General features: G+C 41.1%; 1 protein-coding gene across 4 annotated transcripts in view; it reads right to left on the bottom strand.

The window, feature by feature from the left end:
- Positions 1 to 22,671, bottom strand: part of SPAG9 (sperm associated antigen 9) — a 144,291-nt gene extending 121,620 nt beyond the window's left edge. For 2 of the 4 annotated variants that reach the window (XM_036756404.1, XM_036756406.1), the window contains exon 1: positions 22,200 to 22,623. In XM_036756404.1, the coding sequence (XP_036612299.1) occupies positions 22,200 to 22,502 (303 nt within the window). In that variant the 5' untranslated portion in view covers positions 22,503 to 22,623. Of the gene's footprint in view, positions 1 to 22,199 lie in introns of all 4 variants that reach the window. The other 2 variants (XM_036756407.1, XM_036756405.1) reach the window with 2 other exon arrangements.
- Positions 22,672 to 23,837: the final 1,166 nt, after the last annotated feature.

Raw genomic sequence — 23,837 nt, 5'->3', positions numbered from 1 at the left:
TAAAACTTGTTATTGAAGGGTGTCATTTGTTATTACATAGGAAAACGGATAGAGGGGAAGAATTAAGAGAATTCCTCCCCTTTTTAAATTCCTTTTTTCTTTCTTTTGGGGGGGGAGGCGTGGATCTCCCTATCTCACTCAGATTGGAAGGGCAAAGGCCACTCAAGGACTGTTCTCAAAACTGACTAGCAAAGAAACTTTAACTTGTTTCAGTATTCCACCCTGGACCAATTTACCTCTCTTTAGACAGCCCGGTGGCCTTCCACTTCCATGCTAGTGATGAACTTTGTGAAGACACCCAAGTGGTTTAAGGTCTACTGCTACTCAGAAGTGAACTCAAGTGATCTACCAGTATGTATCACCAAGCCCAGACACAAATTTCTAACCACAGCATTTTCTCCAGAGACTGCAAACAGTACCTAAGGGACAATTCTTAGAGATCAGAAAGCAGCCTCTGTGACCATAACTGCATTCTGCAAGAACCCAGGGAAATTCCACCCACCCTGGCCCGAATGCTGCCATGGTTCTACCTAGCTCAGGAAGTTCTGTGCTTTTGGTACTGGAAAGTTCTTTGTAGTGACAGCAATCCTCACAAGCATGCAGCAGCAGAAACTCTACATAGATTAGGAAGAAAATTATGGTGGCAAAAGGAAGAGAAAAGGCTAATTCAACATGAAATCCTCCAAATTCCTTAATGTCCAGAAGTCAAAATGTTTTCCATAGTGATGGGTCTGTGATTTTGTAATGAAAGTCAGTGCAAAAAGCAAGATTCGGTTTGCAAAAATTCACTTTCCATGAAAAAAGGAAGTTCCTCAAAAATTATCTTGAAAGGTTCCCAGGTAACCTTTGGAAAAAGAAGCAAAATGCTAACTCCTTAAAGGTATAACTAAGCTCAATAAAATCTGAAATGTACCACACTTAATTTTTTTTTAATCCACAAACTTGTCCTCACAAATAAGATCTTAAAAATTTTACAATTTAACATTCCAAATAAGAAAATCTTACCTTAGTATGTTAAACAAAATATGTTTGCCAAAATACTAGAATTTTTCAACAATCTCTTACAGATTTAAGAGTAAAGTATGTTCCCAAATGTCATCACAATAAGACTGCCAAGCCACCAGAATTGATGATTTTATTCTATCTCTTTTCTGACCTGGTTACATCCCTTTGTAAGTAGCTAGGCTGACTTATCCCACCAATGGGAGAACTGACTAATGTTTTACATGATGCCTACATTTCACTGTGATAAAAATTTGTTTATTAAACTTTAATATTTCATATGTATATGATTATAGAATTTCATGAGTCATTCCCCAAATGTAGTTAGGCTAGATTCTAAATCTGAATCATGATGCAAAGATACGAGGATGGCAGAGATGCTTCTATTTTAGATTTTCCACAACTCATGCTATGCTATTGGGTCTATTTGATTTGAAGTCCAGAGTTGGACTTCAAGAGTAACTGAAGCCCAAGAATGAAACACGAGCATAGAAAGCCATAGTGAAATTTGCAGGAATACCTTCTACAAGATTTGTTTATTTTTCTGATGTACTATTCTCCACTACATTTTAAAATGTCACAAAGACAAGGAGACCAGCTTCTATAAAGCTAAATTTTGCATCTTAAATTCTGAAAAAAGGAAGACATGCCTGACAATTAGACTTAAACCCAGGCCTTGCAGCTCTGGAGACCCCTAGGCTATCTTCTCTTTCAGCACCTCACATCCCACACTTTATGATAAGTGTGAAAAACCTAAAAAGAAGAAAAAAAGCATGTATTTTTAAAGTCTCATCCTAGATAAGGTAAACTTTTTGTAAGAGTTAATAAAATGAGCACTAAAAATATGTGGGCATATACACTTAAAATATATAATCTATGGGAACTTGAGAATGTTTTGAGACTAGGTCACCACCAATGACTTTTTCAAGTACTAGCAATTACAATAAACATCTTTAATAACTGCCTCTTTCTCCTATCAGTAACAAAAAGAGCACTTGACAAGATAGCAACAGTAACATTTCTTCTAAGGCATTATTCCAATGAAAGTAACTAGATACTACAAAAAGAGCAGGGAACAATGCTGATGTCAAGGTTTTAAAAAGAACAAGCCTCGTGAAGAAGCAAAATACCTGAAAAGTCCAGATGGCTACTATACTGGAGGGGAAACACACACACACACACACACACACACACACACACACACACACACCTCTGAATGTTTTCAATACACAAACTCCTTTAATTAAAGGAAAAACATCACAAAGTTTCTTGCAAGGGCAAAAACATTGAATGGAAAACTTTCTTTTTTAAAAGATATCAAAGAACAAACAATTCATTTCAAAAGTCATGGAATAGTTTAAAAAGAAATACAAAATCCTATTCTAAATTCATTATAAGGCATGTGACATACTGCTAAATATCGCCTAACATAATAGTGATCTTCCACCTCCCCCAAAAGCATAATTTGAAAAAATGGATTTCATTTATACTGAATAACTCATTGAGAAATCCTAATAAATTTGTAATGTGCTTGGTTTTGTTCATACCACAAACTAAAGAAGAGTGCTTTCAAAAGGCTGATGAAGAGCTATCATGAGATCTCCTAAATAGTGTTCATGTGATCATCTTGAGGCAAAAGCTTAACCAACATCAAGATGCAACATTCAAAAAGCAGGTACAGCAGGTGAACAAACCTTTGTGGCTCTCTGGACTTAGATTCTGATATCACGGTGTAAAGATAGATTACAATTATTTAGCTACTACTAGAGAAGTAGGCAGAATATTTGTTTTGGATATTTTAGCATACTTTAATGTATGATATATTCAGCAAAATTCTATCCTGGAACCTCTTCAGCAGTAAACTCTATCATATTATTGAGTGTTTTGCCTTTGTTCCATAAAATATTTTTTATATGTGGCAACAACGGTATTTCCTTCTGAAATAAACTAGATAATTTTCTTAAAGGGGCAGAACAAAACTAGTATTTTCTACTTAAATATGTTATAAAGACACAAATGAACCTCTATCTTTTCCATTTTATACTAGAACATCGCTCATCACAAAATTTAAGATACTAGAATCCTGTTAACATATGAATATCAGAAAGAAATTTTAAAAAAAGGACAGAAAGTGAACCTAACCAAGGTAACCATCAAAAAATCAGAGCCTCAGAGCTCATACAGTCCAGTTTGTCCAAGCCAATCCCCTCTCATTTCAAGTTGGAGCTAAGTGAAATTCTAGTAAAAAGTGTGTCTGCCCTGAATGTTTATGCTAAGTGTTTCAAAAGCTTTTTTCACTTGAAGAAAAAAATCCAATCATGGAAGGACTAATGCAAAAGAATGAAGCAAGCAAGGGAGGCAAAAGAAAAGGGGGCAAAGGGCATTTATTATGGTAATCTGAGCCATTATAAGTATTCATCCTGATTTACAGAAAATATAGCTAACACAATTCCTCTGGAAGAAAAATCTAAAAATCATTCTTATGCTCTTCCGTTATTTTAATAAGACAGTCATGATTTTAGTTTGACAGCTACTTTTATATTTATTTTCTTTTTATGTAACCTTTATTTCTGAATAGATCCCTCTTGTCTCTCACCTACGGAGACTTCCCTTGTAACTTCCCTTGTAAGAATAAAAAACTAACGCCAAAAAAAAAAAAAACAACTCAGTTCAGTAAAACTAACCAAGGCATCAACCAAGTTTGACAGTATATGCAATGTTCCATACTTACAGTCCCCCACCTCATCCCTGAGGAAAAATGTGTTTATTACAAAGCATTCCATTTCTTTTTTGCAGTGTTCTTTCCATTTACATTATTACAGTCACTGTTATATTCATCATTTCTTACGGAACAATAATATTCCTTATCCTCATGAACCACAACTTGTTTAGCCATTCCAAGATCAACTGGCATCACTTGCTTCCTTTCCAGTTTTTGACTACTACCCAAAGAACCCCCCACTATACACACATACACACACCATCTATTTTGTACATCCCTACACATGCACATGTTGTCTCATCCAGCTAGGCTCCTCAGGGCATAGCTAGTTTCCCCTTTGTCTTTATTATTCCCAGAACCATGCCTGGCACATATAGTCTGGATTTAATAAATTCTTTTTGATTAACTGCTCTGCAAATTAAAGAACTTTTTAAAAATTTAAAAATTAAAGAACACAATTCTGAAATGGAAAAAAATTTTGGAAGCCAAAACACAGGAAGAAAGTTTCTAAAAGTTAATTGTTTTATTTCAAATAATTTTTTTCTAGCAAACTATTTTATTTGTCAGTCTATTGGGAGAGGTGGGTAGTTTAGATATGTGATTTCAGTAGCTAACATTTATGTTGCACTTTAAGATTTGCAAAGCACTCTACACATAAATTATTTCACTGATCCTCACAACAGTAACAACTCTATGAGATAGATGCTATTCTATCCCCATTTTACAGCTATGGAAACTTCAGCTAAGAGAGGTCAAGTGACTCAGGTAGGATTTGAAATCAATCAACCAATAAACATTAAGTGCCTACTTTGTGCCAGGCACTGTGCTAAGGACCAGGGATACAAAAAGAGGCAAAAGATAGTCTCTGCCTTCATAGGAGTTAAGAATTTAATGGGAGATACAACAGGCACACGAGTATATACAGGATAAGTAGGAAAAAATTAAGAGTGAAGGCACTGGAATTAAGAGGGAAAAGGGGAAGGCTCTTGTAGAAGGTAGGATTTTAGTTGGGACTTAAAAGGAAGCTAGGGAGGTCAGCAGTGCAAGTTGAGGAGAGAAAGGGTTCCAAGCATGGGGGGCAGTAAAGAAAATGTCCAGAGCTGAGAGATGGAGAGTCTTGTTTGTGGGACAAGCAGGAGTGCAATGTCACTAGGTCAAAGAGAATGTGATAAGGAGTAATGTGTAAGAAAGTGGGAAGGGGCTAGGTTATGAAGGGCTTTCAATGCCTGCCACCTAGCTACTACCTAAGTAGAGTAAGCCAGGTGGTTCTTGTTGTGTTTATCCTTGGTCCTTCATTTTCGAAGAGGACCATGACATCAGGGAAATGATGACACGACTTGCAGTTGCCTTTGATTTGAGTGAAGGAGGAGTGTGCAAGATCACCAGCCTCACTTTCTTTTTTTGATTAAAATCAAAAACTTAAAAAAAAAATCAAACTGGGAAGGGAAGACCCTTAGGGTTTCTGGCCAAAACAAAAAGTTACTATTTAGTATTTCCGTTCACTCTGTGCTAGGAGGGCAGGGACCTATTGTCCAAACTATGAACTCCAGCTCCAGCCTTTGACCACAGAAATATACCTTCCCCTTTGGACAGGTGGAGGCGGGGGAGGGAGGGAAGGGGACGTGGGGTGGGGAGGACAGAGGAGGGGAGGGCAAACTCACAGGTTGTGTTTGTCCTCCACTTCCTTTCCCATCACTGTCTTCTAAACTCTCTACAATGGGGCTTCCAACCTCATCATTCAAATGAAATTGCTCTCTCCAAAGTTACTGTTGGTGGAAGCTTTAACAAGATTTATCAATGAAATTTATCAATTCAAAAAAGAAAATGAGTCCTCAGCATATAAGTATGAACATATAACATTTAAATCAAACATTTATATGTGCACAACTGAGCTTTTCCTGATTGTGAAACAAAAACAGACACTAAAAGTGTAAACTCATTATCTATTTGTTCTTGCTGTATTTAGCAAGGAGATAACTCCATTTATAAAAGCACACTTTCTGTTACCTTAAAGGGTCCTAGCTACATGAAGATACTGAGCACTACTCAACAATGGGATTAGTTAATCAAACAAGCATTTATTAAGCACCTGCTACAGGCCAAGAATTGTGCTAGGCACAGGAGGTACAATCACATAATTTAAAAATCCCTGCACTCAAAGGGGGCAATCTAGAAGGTAGTCCTCTATAAGTTGGAGAGTGCACACTACACTAGAGTCAGCAAAGGAAACATGTGAACTGTGGAGGGCACTACAGCTAGCTATCCAGCATACTTGTAGCTGCTGCCTGCCTGTGCTGCTCTTCCTTCTGGTAGGCCAAATAGTTAGGAGGACAGGCAAGCCTAGCCCTATGCCAAGGGCTGACCACTTTCATCTACCTTCACCAGAAGCAGCAGTGCATAACTCCCAAGTCCCCTGGAAGGGCAAAAACAATTATTCATACTCTTAATAAAAAAAATCATTTAATCTCCTTTAATTTCTACTTTTGTGTGTTTTATAATGTACATCACAGGTATCAAACTTGTGACCTGCAAAACTCTCAAGTGTATATTAAATTTAATGGAGATTAAAAGGTAATGGAGAAATCTTCTAAGTCAATATATGGCTATGGGATCTGTTTCTATATGAGTTACATACCCCTGATGTACATAATATAGTAGTACAAGAGTACATGTGTTTGCTGGTGGAGTTGTGAGCTGATCCAGTCATTTTGGAGAGCAATTTGGAACTATGCCCAAAGGGCCATAAAAATATTCATACCCTTTGACCCAGCAATACCACTTCTAGGGTTGTATCCCAAAGAGATCACACAAGTGGGAAAAGGACCCATATGTATAAAAATATTTATAGCAGCTCTTTTTGTGATAGCTAAGAAATGAAAATCAAGGGGATGCCCATCAATTGGGGAATGGCTGAACAAGCTGTGGTATATGAAGGTAAAGGAATACTATTGTGCTATAAGAAATGGGGATGACATGGACTTCATAATATCCTGGAAAAACCTACACGACATAATGTTGAGTGAGCAGAGCAGAGCCAGGAGAACATTATACACAACCACAGACGTATGGATGCTGTGAGGACTAACCCTGACAGACTTTGCTCTTCTCAGCAACACAATGTACAGAGACAGCTCCAAAGGACTCACGATGGAGAGTGCTATCTACATCCAGAGAAAGAACTATGAAGTATGAATGAAGATCGAGGCACACTTCATGCTTGCCTTTCCCCCCCCCCTTTTTTTTCTCTTTTGTATTTGTTTTTGGGTTGTGTTTTTTTTTCTGGTTCTGTTTCTTCTTTCTCATGATTCATTCCATTGGTCATGGTTCTTCTCCACAACTTGACTAGTATGTAAATTAATTCAATGCGAAGTTATACATGGAAGTTATATGGGATTCCATGCTGTCTTGGAGAGGGAGGGGGGGAGGGAGGGAAGAAAATCTGGAACTCAAAATTATGTAGAACTGTGTGTTGCAAACTAAAAAGAAAAAAAAGGAAAAAACAAAAAAAGAGTACATGTGTAATTATAAATATGCATACATTGAATTGTGTACTCAAAAACTTTTTATCAATGGTTGCAATAAAAAAAAACTTTAGAGATTATTGATATAGTGGGAGAAGCATAATGCAAGTCAGAGCCAAGTTAGGGAAGTAGGAAGAAGTACAGAGCATTCTCCCCACTCCCCACCAAAAAACCTCTTCCAAACAGATCTAGAAAATGCACTAGACCAAATACTAATGGGGAAATCCAAGAAATCAGTGAGTCATTTTTCCAGCCCAAAGCAGCATAAAGAAGCAGACAGAGCTCTGTGGACACTGGAGAAGGATTCCGGCCAAGCGCACTATGCACCGTATGGGAAGCACTCCAGCACCAGAGGACAGGCTATGTGATGGGGTGCTTGTGCTTGGACCCTAATTCTAACATCACATTTCCCCTTAGCCTGTGCCTGAACTCCAGTTCTAAAGTCACATCTCTCCCTAGCTTCAAAGCATTGGCCCTGGCAGTTCCCCTCTAGCTAAAGGGCAGTGTGCCTCCAAATTATCTCTGCTTCTTCCTCAGTAAGCAGTTATGCCCAATTATAGATTGATTCTGGGTGTTGATAACTGCCTATATGCTGAGTCTAACATACGTCCTAGACACAGTCAAATGTATACTCCCTTACATCAATCTTGTCTAACAAGACATGTGATGGATATTTGATGGAATCCACCTGGATATTCCCAGTCAGCCCTGAACTTTTGTTGACTTAGTGATGGTTTCACAGTCAAAACCACACCTACACCTAAACCCCCCACCCGCTATTTCCCAGTGAACTCTAGGTAAGATTACCTACACAGTAGATACTAAATGTGCATGTTCCTTTAAGAACTAACCATGCCTTAACCACTCCCTAATCCCACCCCAAATCACCTAATTGACTGATTTCACCCCTAAATCTTGTACTTAAACTTTCCCTGTAGCCCTGTATGGTTGCAGGTTCCCTAAGAATTCTTGCCCTCTGAAAAATAAATCTTTGCCTCCTTGACTCAAAGAATGCTTGGGTCCGCGAATTCATTCCAGGCGACCTGGGAACTTTGGTTTGGGATTCCTACATCCCTTGATTTCATTTCTCCCTCAACATATGCACCAAGGCAAGAGGAGGTCCCAAACCCAGTCCAGGTCACTGCAACAGGAACAGGTGTCAACTGGCAGCTTTGTCCCATACTACCCAGTTCCAGGTCACACACAGATTCAAGGTGTCCTAAGGAGGGGACCCATACCTAGAGGTAGCTTTCCAGAGTAAGAAATGGTCTCAGGCCCTATGAAGAGTATCAAGAGATGAACAAGTTCAAAAACAAGCAGCAGCGGTGCGGCTCAAAGCCCAGAAGCAGGGACTGGTCTCAGTTCCAGCTTCTACCCTAGTCTGAAGCTGATAGAGAAATAACTCTAAGGATAGACAAAAATATTTATAGCTACTTTTAAGGTGGCAAAGAATGGCAAACTGAAGTGGGGTGCTCCTAAACTGGGAATGGGTGAACAAATTATGGTATATAAATATGACAGAATGCTACTGTATTTTAAGAAATGATGGAGCAGATGGTTTCAGAATAACCTGGGAAAACTTGTATGAACTGACAGAAAAGTTCACAGAACCAGGAGAGCAACTGATAGAAAAACAACATTGATGACAACCATAATTTCAAAGGACCAAAGATGAAACATGCTACCCACCTCCTTATGGAAAGGTAAAGGGATCAAGAGAGCAGAATGAGTCCTATTTTTTTTAAAACAGGGCCAATGTAGAAATGTGTTTTGCTTAACTATACCTGTTTCTAACAGGGCTTTTGTTTTTCCTTTGATCAATATTTTTGTTCTACTGGGGGAGGGGGATTTTGGCTTGTTTAATTAAATAAATAAATGTTACGTTCTGCAGGAAAAAAATAAATATATCCAAAGTGCATAGAAAATAAATACAAAGGGGCAGCTAGGTGGCGCAGTCAGTAGAGCACCGGCCTTGGAGTCAGGAGGACCTGAGTTCAAATCCGGTCTCAGACATTTGACACATGTAGTAGCTGTGTGACCTTGGGCAAGTCACTTAACCCCAACTGCCCTGCCCCCCCCCCAAAAAAAAGAAAATAAATACAAGGATCTAAGGCGAGAAGCAGCATGAGGTAATAGATACAGAGCTGGTATCAATCAGAAAGGTCTGGACTCTAGTCCTGCCTTTGACATAATGGATCAGTGACCCTGGAAAAGTTGCTTAACTTCTCAGTGCCTCAGGTAACTCTCTAAAACTACAAATTATAGAGGTGTTGATCTATATTGCCAAGCAACAGATCTCATTTATTAGAATGAGTTATTCATTTGAGCTGTAAAAATAATAAGCATAATGATAATAGGTAATACAGTTAAGGATAGACTTCTGTATGAATATCCCATGCACCTACGTATATATCAATGATAAACATTTATTAAGTACTTATCGTGTGTCAGGCACATGCCCTGGGTAGGAGTTTACAATCTAATGTGGGGAGGGGAACAAACATATTTACAAATAAGATCTACACAGGATAAACAGAAAATAATTAACAGAGGGAAGGTACGAGAATTAAGAGAGGTTGGGGAAGGCTTTCTGTAGAAGATGGGATATAAAGTCAGTAAAGACAGTAGGTGGAGGTGAGGAGAGAGAGCATTCCAGGCATGGAGGACAACAAGGGACTATGCCCAAAGCCAAGAGATGTCTTGTTAGCATAATAGCAAAGGGTCCTTTGTCACTGGATCAAAGAATACATGTTGGGGAGTAAAGTGTAAGATTAGAAAGGTAGGAGAAGGATTTTGTATTTGGGACTGGAGGTGATAGGTAGCTACATGAGTTTACTGATTAGGGAGGTGACACTGTTGGATCTTCACCTTAGGAAAATCACTTTGGTGGCTAAATGAAGGATGGATTAAAATGGGTAGAGACTAAAAGCAGGTGGACCCACCAGCAGGCTATTGTAATAGTCCAGGCATGAGGAGATGAGGACCTGCACAAAAGTGATGGCAGTCAGAGGGGGAGAGGGAGCAAAAGATATTGACAAGGTGAAATCTACCTAAATTATAAGTGAGGAACAGAACTAGGAAAGGTAGGAGGTGGGGAAAAGGGTTAGGGACAGGGGTGGGGAACCTGCAGCCTGGAGGCCATGTGACCCTCTAGGCCCTCAAGAGTGGCCTTTTGACTCCAAACTTCACCGAACAAATCCCCTTAATAAAAGGATTTGTTCTGTAAAACTTGGACTCGGTCAAAAGGCTTACCCAAGGACCAAGAAGGTCACATTGTGGCCTTGAGGGCACAGGGTCCTCACCCCTGGTTTAGGAGGAAAGACAATGAGTTCTAATATGGATATGTTGAGTTGAAGATGTCTACTGGACATCCAGTTCCAGATGTCTATAAGGCAGTTGGAGATGTGAAATCGGAGGTCAGCAGAGACCAGGGCAGGAAAGGCAGATCTGAGAATCATCAGCATAGAGATGGTAATTAAATCCATGGGAGCTAAACAGATCACCACGTAGTATACAGGAGGAAGAGAAGAAGGTCCAGGACAGAACCCTGTAGGACACCTTTAGTTAGAGGGTATGATCTGGATAGAAGATAGGTAGAAGAACTAGGAGAGAATGGTGTCCCAGAAACCTAGAAAGAAGTGAGTAGCAAGGAGGAGAAGGTGATCAAATGTTAAGAGGTTGAGGAAAATGAGGATTAAGAAAAGTCCATTGGATCTGGCAACTAAGAGATCACTGGTAACTTTGGAGAGAGCAGTTTATGTGGTATAATAAGGTCAGAATATCATTTGTAAGGGGTTAAAAAGAGAGTGAGAGGAGAGAAAGTGGAGGCACCTGCTGTGGATTGCTCCTTTAAGGAATTTAGCCACAAAGGGCAGGGGAGATAAAGGAGGACACTGGGGATAGAAGGACCAATTGAGACTTTTTTCAGAATTAGGGAGACACAGGCTTGTTTACAGGCAGTAGATAAACTGAAAATAAGTGAAAGAGTGGGAATGACAGAGGGGACAATCTGTTGAAGGAAACAGGAAGGAATGGGATCACCTGAGTAGGTAAAGGGGTTAGCACTGGTAAGGAGTAAGGCGGCCTCATCATGTGAGACAGGCAGCAGGGACATGAGTGATATAAGATGAAGAAGGAGCTAAAGGCAAATGGCCTCAATTTTTTCTGTAAAATGTGTGTGTGCATATGCACATACCCAGGTATGCAAGTGAATAATAAGAGCTCACATTTATAAAGCACTTTGCGATTGACTATGTGCTTTTGTCACAATAACCTTTGTGAGTTGGTGAGGTAAAGATTATTACTCCCATTTTACAGATGCGGAAACTAAAGTTCAGAGAGGTGAAGGGATTTGTCCAAGGTAGCACAGCAAAATGTCAGAGGGAAGATTCAAATCCATGTCTTTATGGGATAACAGATTTAGAGTAAGAAGGGGCCTGCACATTCACTCGTCTAAGCAATGTCCTCATTTTACAGAAAAGGTCCAGAGATGGTAAATGATTTGCCCAGTCTCAGGCCCACTGACTCCAAATGTAGTACTCTTTCTTATATACCACAAGAACTTCTAAACTGATATCAATCTAGCAATCACTAGACCTTGGCTATGCAATCATTTCCAAATTCTCCTAAGTATACTACTGTCTAACCACAGTTTTCCAGCTTCTCCAGAGCAGAACGGGAGACTGCTAATCTGGAGAGACTCTGTCTATAACATTCTCCGGATATACCACTCTATTCTGTCGAAAAAAGGAAAGGAGGTTAATTTGGCATAACCTGTTCAAGTTCAAATACAGCATGTTTTCCAAAATAGCTTGAAAATAACCTTAGATTTTTATACATATAACAGCTTGATCTGAACAATTCTTGAGGATGAACTGGATAAATGCAGCGACAACAAAGAAAAACCAACATTTCAAGAAAAACTGGAGTATAATGCTTGTATGCCATTTATATGATCTTTAACAGCTAAGATTCCCTAACTCTTTTCAGGATCTACAGTAGTAATAGGCCAGCACATTAACAGTCAGAAATAAGATGTGCTGGAGGAAAGCATCCAACTGAGGGGAGAATCACTTTCTAAACTACAAAAGTTTACACAAGCTAACTATCCTCTGATAGGAGGAAAAAGGGAGATCATAAAGTTTAACAGCAATTTCAAACCTATTTGTTCAGGTTATTTCAAGACAATTTTATTCTTTAAATTCCTTAGTAGGAAAAATAGCTCAACAGCAAGCAATCACTTTTTTTTTCCAAATGAGAGGTAGATCTGCAATCCACTTCTACTGTTTTCAGCCATTGTTTTATTTCCCAATAACTCATCTACAGAATTAATTAATCATCTTTTTGCAGAGGTTGGGGGGAGAGGGAGTATCAACTGAGTATGAAACCCTGCATAAAACACCAGCCTTTTCTATGTATTGGTTAGTTTAACTGAACTTTTTTTTTTTTGCTCTTTTTCTCTTTTCTTACAAGGGACAGATGGGAGGGAAAGGATACATCAGTAAATGCGGATAATGTAATAAAAGAAAATAACAATAAGAATTTTTAAAAAATAATAAAAGAGCTGAGTAATAGAAATGGGGTGAGTCCTGGTATCAGGATATCTATTAGGACTACAGTCTGGGCCCAGTCTGCCTGCCCAAGTAAAGTATAGGGGAGCCTAAATCCAGATTATTAGAGTAATGTAAACTCAAAAATTATGTGCTTGGGTACATACTTAGAAATTAATAAATTCCTGGTATCCAAAGGTGGTGTTTGGGGAAGACAAGACAGGATGTCTTTAGTTCATAGCAAGGGTGATAGCTAAAGTATCAGGGGCTACAAAAGCAAGACCTCTGGTTGCAGACATGACAGCTGGGAAACCAGGGGAACCTCTGTTCTGGTAGTGCCAGAGGTGAAGGTAGGACAGCAGCAATGGCTGAGGGGACAGTAGGAGGTGGAAGTCCCAGGTTTTAATGCCACTCACTCCCCTCCTGCTCCAGGTGTTGACAAGCTACTTGGGTCAGTTACAACAATGATCCAGACACCTCCAGCTACTACTCAGGAACCAATGGAAACCGCTACCCCTAGATGACCTGGCAAAAGTGACAGGTACCCCTAGTGAAGGGGTTGACAAGGATGTATTTGAAACATATTTTGCAACTGACTATCCCAAAGAGAATATGTGACCCATTTCTGGTTGGTTCATCCCACAAGACCCATCCCAAAGAATCATTTCATGCCAGTATTAAGAACTCTAAAATCTTAGGGGCAGCTAGGTGGCTTACTGAGTAGAACACCGGACCTGAGTCAGGAGGACCTGAGTTCAAATGCAGCCTCAGACACTTGACACACTTGCTAGCTGTGTGACCTTGGGCAAGTCACTTAACCCCAACTGCCCTGCCCTCCCCCTCAAAAAAAAAGAACTCTAACATCAGCACCCTCTTTCAAGCTTAAGGTTATCACAGTGCCTAGCTGATAGTAGGCACTTAATAAATGCCTTTCGATTTCAGGTATATAAGTATAGAGTCTTCAGGAAACCCTACAAAGCAAGGTAAGGGTCTAGAGTCCTACTAAATAAATACTGGCATGCTTGGCATTTAAATTTTTTTCAGGATTTTAAGCTTAATGTTTTGTTGGAACAGAAAAAGGTCGTATATGAAAGTACAGATCTCTATTATGTACAGTTTATCTTTTTAAAAAATATACATAAGAAATTCAACACACTGTTAGTTCCAAAGTTGTCCTGCTTGTCTGTTATCTCCTTCTGGACGTCTATCTATTCCCTTCTGTGCATTTAGTTAAATGCTTCATTGTGGAGCTTAACTTTCTTTTTTTTTCCAGGGGGTGCTGAAGGGAGGGAATGAGGCAGAATTTCCAGTTCCCTCCCTCTCCCCAAGCATTTAAATTTAATAGTAAATACAGCTTCCTATATAAGCACTATTTACTTTATATTTACTTGCTTATTTAGCTTTTAGAAGATCTCTCCACAAAACCTTAGGCTTGAATGAATGGCACACCACTTCTATAAGTTTGCTGATCTCTGTTCTAGTTTAACCAAATGAGAATTAACCAGTCACAGATAAGTCAGCACTTAGACAAAACATCCGGTGAACAGCTGCTAAAGGTGTAATAGGAAGTACTGCTATTAATAACTTAAATGATGGCAACCTTCCCTATAAGTCAGAACATAAATAATAATTCACGATCACAACGAAAACACTACTTTGTCATGTCACTCAACAAACATTCATTAAGTGTTTATTATGTGCCAAGCACTATGCTAAGTACGGAGAACAAACGAAAGGCAAAAACAATGTCCCTTCTCTCAAGAAGCTCACACTCTAATGGGAGAGAACCCACAACATACAAGTCACATACACAGGGCAAATAGAAGGTAATCTCAAGAGTGGAGGGAATGGGGGAAGCTGAAGAAAGTTCTCTTGCAGAAAGTGAGATAGGAGTTAAGTCTTAAATGAGGCCAGGAAGCAGAAGCTGAGGAGTGAGAACATCCTAAGCTTGAGAGATAACCAGTACAGATGCAAAAAAAAAAAAAAAAACCCTGGAAGACAGAATGCTCTGCACTAAGAAGAGCAAGAAAGCCAGTGCTCCTGAATTGTTAAAGTACATACAGCAAGGGAAAACAGTGAGAAAACTAGAAAGGAGAGAAGGGGCTAAGCTGCAAAATGCCCAACAGAGCAATTTATATCTGAACCTGCAGGTCATAATGAGTCACTTTGGTGACATGGTCAGATCTGTGCTTTAGGAAAATCACTATGGCAGCTGAATGGAGGAGCAGGGAGACCAATGTACAGCAATGTCCATGTACAGCAACAGTCCAAGGGAGAGGTGATGAGTAACTACAGCAGGCTGACAGCTGTTTGAGTATAAAGATGTGGAGGAGAGAGGTCTTGAAGGTAAAAAAGGAAAGACTTGACAAGAGACAGGAAATGTGGAATGAATGTGAAAGGGGAGTCCAGTCTGATACATAAGGTTCAAGCCTAATATTATATAAACAGAGTCTGGGGAAAAGTCTCTTGGCATTTTTGTTAAAAGGTTATATAGATTTGAGAGTTTAAAGTCCAACCCCTTCAAGTTACAGATAAGGTAAACTGAAGCCTGGAGAGCAAGATATAAAGTGACTTGCCCAATCTCATACAATAGTGAATGAATAGCAGAAGCAAGATTTATCTGTCTCCAAATCCAATGCTCTGTGGTTAAATGATTATATGCTATTGGTCTAAAACACCAAAATCTCTATACCAAAATACCAAAATCCAAATATGTTCACTTCCTCCTTTCAGCTGTTATCTCATTTTAATTAAATGAAACATACATGGAATTATTAAATTATAACTTATTTAGGATTCTATTAGTTAACAAAAAATTACCCAGAGAAATATAAATAAAAATTATAATTAAATGCTCAAGTACTATAGGTTAACAAATCTTGATCTGTAGGGAGTTTTTTAAAAAGCAGGAAAATAAATGAAATATTAATGTAATTCTTGTCTTTCACCAAATTTCACTTTATACTGGAAAAAGTACCCAAAATACCTATGACAGTTTCGTGCTACATATTATAAACTTCTCTTTTATTAGAATCAAATAAGAGAAAAAGTCCATAAAATATGCCCCTTTTTAAGAGACCTTTGTCAAAACCTCACTTATCCATGTCTTTTGAACAAAGGTCCAAAGGAAAAATTTAAGCAAAATATAAATCATAATAATAAGGAACTATGACAAAGTTAAAAACACAAAGCAATCCTCTACTAATGTCCTACTATGATGCCTCATTATAAGGTAAAGTTCTCAAAGGTTCTGCCATCAGAGCACATGCTCTGCCAGCTCCTACACCAAGATGAAAATAATTGTTCAAGCCCAGACCTAACCATAAGCCATATGCCAATTATCCAAGGAGCTAGATAAATTCTGAGAGGCTCAGCGTCAGAAGGCTGGCTACCAGATGATGAATTCTTTTGGTCACTCAAAAATATAGCATATTGGGATCCAGTGAGGCCTTAATCTGCTTTGTTTTAGTAGGATATACAAATGCTAATTTATATGTGATTTTATATAAATATATGTGTATATATGTATCTATGAGTACATATAGAGTATACATATGAGTATATAAATATAGCTGAGTATTTAGATACAGATTCATCTATATCTATCTAGTCTCTCCAGACTCATAATTTTATCAGGCTACCCTTCAATTCAATATAACACAAGTTAACTCCATGTGGTATGACATAAAATAAGGGGGACAGAAAACATATCAAGGAAGAATTGGGATGAGAAAAAAGTCACCAAATGGAAATTAATTTTCAAATGCAGTGATTATTTACAGAATATATTACTTAAAACATTGATTTTGAAGCCTCATGCAAGTGATAAGAAAAACAATGTTTACCACATTTTCCATCTGTTTACCATCACCAATGTTTACCATCTGAACCAATCATTTGGATACCCTTGGTAAAGCTCTGCAGTTTTCTAGGACTGTGTTTCTGATTTATATTTTGCAAAGAATCTGTGCTTTAAGTAGTAATCTCTATTGTCTTTGTTCATGTCTATGTTTATTACAGAATCACATAACTTAGGGTTGAAAGAGACCTTACAGAACAAGTCCACCCAGACCCAAAAGGATGACATATGGGATAAGTGGTTTTATCCAGACTTTGTCTGAAGACCCTTCAATGAGGGGAAATTCACTACTAGGATGCTATAACAGCTCCTGTTACCTCCCCAGGCAGCCCATTCCACTAAGGTACAGCTCTAGTTGTTAGAAAGTCATTCCTGACATCAGGCCTACATTTGCCTCTCTGCAACTACTACAGGGTTAGAGGCAAGTCTAATCCTGCTTTTGACCTGACAACCCTTTTAATGCTGCAAGATTGCCATCATTCCTCCTCAAATACTCCAGGTCTTCTCCAAGCCAAACATCCCCAGGTCCTTCAATGATGTGGCCTCAGGAGCCATCATCACCTTCTGCATTTCCTCCAGCTTATTAATATCCTTAATATGTGACATCCAGAACTGAACAATATTCCAAATATAGTCTGAGCAGAGCAGCATGTTAAGGAACTACTGTCACATTTATGTTTTTAATGACTCAAAATGAAAACAAAAACAAATTTTAAATAAAAACCAACAGTCTTAATTTACAGCTTTCTATTTAAAAAAAAAACTTCATTAATTCATTTGAAATACTAAAAGAGCAAAAAAGAAATTGTTTCAAGTTCAGCTTTCCGGCACACTTGGCTTATTTCTCCTACATTAATACTCATCAGCATATATATAAGAACAATTTTGTTACTGCTTTAGATCAAGCGCTGATTCCTTAGAGAAAACCATTTTTAAAAAAATTTGCAGGTAATCTCTTACCACTACACTCAATCACACAGAACGTAAATCTTTAAAAGAATAAAGTCATAAAATAGGAAGTAGTCACAACAGTATAAATTTAGATTCTACCTCTCTTCCAGAGCCCTAAAACTCTACAAAAAAGGGCCATCAATTACCTCCTCACGCATGTCCTCATTAATATTACAAGCAACACTGGAATGCTTATTCTTCACCCACACCTAAGAATATTTACTCAGTAAGACTGATGATATGAAGCAAGACTAAATTACTACATCTACAAGGAAGCAAATTTTCAGGTAGTGCAAAGTACCCTAACCCTTTTCTAAACAAATGATTCAAAAAATTACTGAAATTTTCTCTGAGAAAGAACTAAAAGATTAAACTCTGAACCCTGAAATTAGGATTCTGTAAACAGCTCATTTACAAGTTTTTGGGACCAATCATTACAAAAGAGAATTAGCCCCATTAGAATTTAAAAATAAGAGCAAAAGGCAGAAAATATGTTCAAATACCAAGTCAAATTATTATTGTAATAAAGATGATATTTCTAATACCTTGCTAAAGAAAGTTATGAGAAGAAAGGTTCTAACAACCTGGCTCATTCATGAAACATTACTGGGTCCTACTGATCAGAGAGAGGCAGGGTATGTGCATTTGAACAATATCTGACACTTCCTGAGTCTATGACCCTGGGCAAGTCATTTGGCCTTTGTGAGCTTCCAGAAAACTAACTTAAAGTGCTACACACAAAGAGTGAACCACTCTTATTGATGCTTACATGCACTAACGAACTGAAATGATAACTGGCATTCATATAGAGCATTTTACTTTTTCCATAATAATCAGCAAGGCATGTTATTTCACTTAAGGATCCCTTTAAGGAAGGTACTACAGGTCTTATGATCCCTTCTTTACTGCTTTAGAGAGGTTAAATGACTTGCCAAAGAAAATAAGGTAGTAAAGGGTCAGAAGCTGGATTCGAAACCAGGTCTCCCTGACCCCACTTTCATCAACCTTTCCACTCACCCACACTGACTATTAGAAATAATAAAGTACTTTCCTCAGGAGCACAAACATTATCTCTACTGTACAAGTAAGAAAACTGAGACTCAGATAGGCAAAGTGACAAGTCCATGTGGTGAGGCCAGAAGCCAGGCCCAGGATTTGTGACTTCCAGTAAAGGTACTGAAGATACTGTGTACTTTCAGTTGGAATAAAAGTGCCATGATGAAGTTGACCTCAGGCATTCTTAGTGGCCCAGTAGTCCCTTAACCTGAATCCCACGAGTACTGGTACAGAATTCCCCTTGGAAACAGACAGAATTTACCCCTCCACACTGGCCAAGAAAACAACCTGGTTTCAGGATCCAATCCAGTAAGTGCCCACTATGTGCTCACCCCTGTGGTACGTGATACAGATACAAAGGCAACACAGAGAAACGATGCTTCCTTCAAGGCATTCCTATTCTGGAACAGAGGGGAAAGCAGGGCTGAGAGGATACAACACACGTGATTATTATTAAAAAGTGAGAACATTAACAACTGGCAAGGATTTCCTACAGGCTGTGGCCCATGAACTGAATGCTGAAGGAGACCAGGGATTTTAGGAAGTGACAGTAAGAAGGGAGTTCATTCTTGGCAGAGAGGGCAGCCTGTGTTGCAGAGGTGAGAGATGGCATGATAAATTCTGGGAAGAAAGCAAATAAACCAGTGTGGAATCGGAGTATGTGAAGGAGTATAACGTGAAATTTATATGGAAAGGTAAACAGGGGCCACATTGTGATGGACCTTAAATGCCAAACTGAGAGGTCTGCATTTTATCCTAGAGGCAATAAAGTGTCACAGAAGTTTCTTGGAAGGGAATGATATATAGTGTGGAGAAGAGATTAAAAACAGGAAAGAATGGGATCCTGGAGTCCTAAGTAGAAGGTTGTAGTGATAGTACAGAAGAGAAATGATAAAGGCCCTGGATTAGACTCACTGTGGAAGTAGGATCAACAAAATTTAGTTTAAGGACTGGAAATTAGTTCAGTCTATATTTTATCAACATGCATGGCTCTGAGACCATTCGGAACCACATGCTCAAAGATTTTCATAGCTAGGGCACTATGCATTTGTTTTTCAAATTACAAAGCCTAAGGCTGATTACTAATTGTTGACAGACTCTCTTAATGAACACTGTAGTAAAAAAGTTTTCAGTAAGGAATGAGTCTCCGTAGAATTTTGTTTTGAATCCCTACAATCTGTTTCCTGAATTAGGATTTGACAACCTGGGGTGAGCAAAATTATTTTTTCACCACAGTATATATATATATATATATATATATACACACATATACAGGTTTCCAGAGGAAAGTGGGACATTACTGAGTTCACTTAGGGAAGCAGACAGACTCCCACCTGTCCCTGTTCTTTCTCCCTTTGTGGGTGTGGGTGGAACACTGCCTGGAGTCAGGAAGAGCTGGGTTTGAATTCAGCTTCAGACACTTACTAGCTTTCCGACCCTGGACAAGTCACTTAACCTCTCACTGCCTTAATCTACCAAAAAAGGAAATGATAAACCACTCCAGTATCTTTACCAAGAAAACCCCATGGACAGTATGGTCCACAAGGTCACAAAGAGTTGGATGTGAATAGACAACAACATTGTGAGAAACCTGAGGCTAAAGGGAGCATTTGCACAGGATGTCTGTCCTCTCTATAAACAATAAACAGCCTCCAGAAAGTTGCCACTTTCCTTTCAGGGACTGGCTAGGGACCTAGATGCACAGTGTGGACTCTGAAATCTTCTTCCTTATTGACTTCACCTCATCCCCAAGACCTGCCTTCCCTATCAATCATCAACCCTCTGCACCCCCCAGCCCCCCCCAACTCAAAGACCTGGCATGTCAGTTTGAAAAGGGTGCTTATCCCTTCTCTTGACAGTGGCAACTAAGCCTTTTGACATTTGAAGCATTCCTTCCTTGTTTGATCTCATTATACTTACCTTTCCTCCCCTTCCCCTGTGCTCATATGATAGGCGATATTCTTATTTTAAAAAAATTAAAGCAAACTAAAATTAACCTGGTTTTGATATATTCACGACACTCCTTGAAATGAATGTAACAAAACCAAAACTGGAAATAAATGCTCTAGGTAAGTACAACAGGTTTAACCTAATTTGACCTGGTGCAAATTATAGAGGAACAAGGATGCATTTATTACACATCTGAAGATAGGAAATGGGTCATAAAACAAATTTGACCTCAAAGAATCTTATAAATTATTTTCAAAAATTCAAAGTTATTGAAATTCAGTTATTCACTGTTGAAGATTCATAGAACTGAGTATGAAGCACAGAAGAGCAGCTGAGATCTATAGAGCTTTAAGGTTTACGAAGTGTACCTACACATTCTCACAATACCCTACAAAGTATTATCATCCCCATTTTACAGATGAGAAAGGTGAGGCTCAGGTTCAGACTTGCCGGTGGTCAACACAGCTGTTAAGTGTCAATGGAAGATTCAAAGCCTTGTGGTACGGTGAATCCACACTGGGACCAAAGAGTCAAAGGCCACTGCCACCACGGCTCAACCCCTTGACAAGCCTGTCAGTCCCTCCGGGCCTCAGTTCCCTCCTCTGTGAAAGGAAAGGGTTGGCTTAAATGACCTCCAAAATCCCTTCCAGCTTAAAATGTGTTATCTTAGGAGCCCCCAGTCTAGAGTTCTTTCCTCCTTCAAGTCAGCTAAATTCCCAAAGGCAAGAAGACTTTCGCAGTCCTCCTCATAATCTTAATGCCTTCCCCGGGAGACTTCCCCGAATTTATTCCGTATATTTCTTGTTTGTACATAATTGTTTGCACATTGTTCACTCTATTAGACTGTGAGATGGGGGAGAGGGGGGGCTGTTGTTTTTGCTTCTCGTGGTATCCCCAGCGCCTGGCACACAGCAGGCACTTAATAAATGCTCGTTGTTGTTGACATCACTTCAGCTGTCCTCCTAAGTTACACAGAGGTTCTGGTAGCCAGATCCACATGAAAAACTGAAGTCTGCAGAAGGAAACGGGGCAGAAAAAAGGAGGGTCCCACTCTTCCTTCCTGGCCCCCCGCCCCTGCTCTCCCCTCCTCTCCCCTTCCTCCAGCTTTTCCGAATCTACAACAGGTGAAGGAGGGAACTGTCCAAGGTTATCTACCTGACTCAGGGGCTTAGGAGAGGCCTAAAACTACAGCACGGGGAGGGGGGGGGGGTGCTCCGCAGACCAACAACTCCTCCTAGGAGTTTAAAAAAAAAAAAAGACTTCACTCGAAGGCATTTATTATGCTGACCGAGTGCCAGACGTTGCACGGAAAAACAAAACCAGCTCCCTGATCACTCCTTGGGGTGGAAACTTGAACCACGAGCAAGGCCCGAGATGAGCAGTGGGGAGCCCGGAGAGAAAGTGGGCGGCTGCCCGGGAAGGCGCTGCGGGGCGGGCCAAGCCAGAGCTCGCGGGGGGCGAGGAGGGCGGGCGTCTTGGGCCTGGCTGCGGCTGGCGGGCGGCCGGGAGCTCCCCTCCTCCCCGCGGCCCTCGCCTCGCCTCGCCTCGCCCCGCGGGTCGGTCCCTCCCTCCCTCGCTCGCTCGCTCACCTCCTCGGCGTGCTTGCGCAGCGCCTTCTCGCGTTCGTACTGGGTGATGAGCTGCTCGTTGTCGTCCCGTAGCAGCTCGAGCTCCACCTGGTGCTCCTGGTCCTGCGCGAACACCGAATCCAGGTTCTCGAGCACTGCCACCACCAGCGGCATCAGCTCCTTCACCACCTCCTCGTCGTAGCGCCCGATCAGGCGCTCGAACTCGCGGTAGATGGAGCCCGCCAGGCCGGACACCCGCTCCGACATCACGGCCCCGGAGCCGCCTGGCTCCTCTTGGTACACCACGCCGTCTTCCAGCTCCATGGTGCCGGCGCGGCCCAGCCCGGCTCCGGGGAGACCGCACGGGCCCGGCAGGGGAGGGGAGAGGGGGAGGAAGGGAGGGAGGGAAGCCCGCTCACCCCAACTGCCACCCGCCGCCACCGCCGCAGCGCCGCCAACTGCCCGAGCTGTCCAGCCAGCGGCGCAGCGCCGCGTCACCGGCGGAGGGCGGGGCCCCGGGCCTTCGCGTCACTGGAGGGGGGCGGAGCTCCTGCCGGCCGCAGCGGCCGCGCGAGGTGGGGCTTTCCCGGGAGGCGAAAGGGGGCGGAGCGGAGATGGCCTTATGTCATCGGTAAAGCGAAGGAAGGAGGAGGTGCTGGAGGAGGGAGGAACGTCCCGACTCGGGCTTGGGGGCACGTGGGGCGGAAGGCATCCAGGACTTGGACGTTGCAAAGGTCTGCAGAAGAGGAATCATACGATAGTGCTTGTGGGCGGGACTGGGTAGGAGGGGCGTGGCTTTTCGCAGAGGGCGGGCTTATCGAGGAAGGTCGAATAGAAGGAGGGGGAAATCCCATTTGGGAAGGCGGGGCGGGTACTCCTAGAGTGGGCGGGGTCTGTTGTGAAGGGATGTGGGCGGGGCCAGGAATGGGAGGGATGGTCTTAGGGGAGGGGTTTGGGAACCCTCCACTAGAGGAGAGCGAGATTTGAGGGGGAAGGCGGAATCTGTCTTAGGGGTGGGCGGGGAGGGTAACACCCTGTCTGGCCTCGTTCGGAAATTCTGAGCCGATGAGTGTGTGTGTATCTTCTCTGCTCTGGGAGGGCTGTGCTATTTCCTCTCTTCTGTCGCCCTCCTTTTCCACCCTTTCCTGTAAAGCTCCAGAGGAAAGGGCGGCTGGGGCTCCTTAGGGGGAAGAGGCCTGCTGGAGTAGGAAAGTGGAATGGGGTCATTTGGGTGATGAGAAAGAAAAAGAAAAGAGAACCCCGGGGAGGAACTGGGATGAAGCCCCTACGGGGGCGTCTCCTGGGCTGTGTGTGAGAAGTGTCAGGTCACTGGGACTGCATCCCACGCCGGGATGATGCAACCCGAATCGCTGAATTGAAAGAGACCTTAAAGGTCACCTAGTCCACACAAAAGCCTGGGAGTGGCTTATGCATCCAGCCCTTCCAGGCTTTCTTCGAGTTCCTAGATACATAAACTGGAGGGTTTTCCAAAATTACCCCCTTTCTAGCTCCCTCTTTATTTTCACTGACTGTGTCTCCAACGCCTGGGATTCTCTCCCTACTCGTCATCTCTTCCCAGGCTTCGCTGGTTTTCGTCAAGACTCAGCCAATATCTCACTTTCTTCAAGAAGCTTTTCCCGAGCCTCCTTAATTCCCTGG

This window comes from Trichosurus vulpecula, chromosome 4 (genome assembly GCF_011100635.1).
Source record: "Trichosurus vulpecula isolate mTriVul1 chromosome 4, mTriVul1.pri, whole genome shotgun sequence".
NCBI lineage: Eukaryota > Metazoa > Chordata > Mammalia > Diprotodontia > Phalangeridae > Trichosurus > Trichosurus vulpecula.
This window is presented reverse-complemented; position numbering and strand designations above follow the sequence as displayed.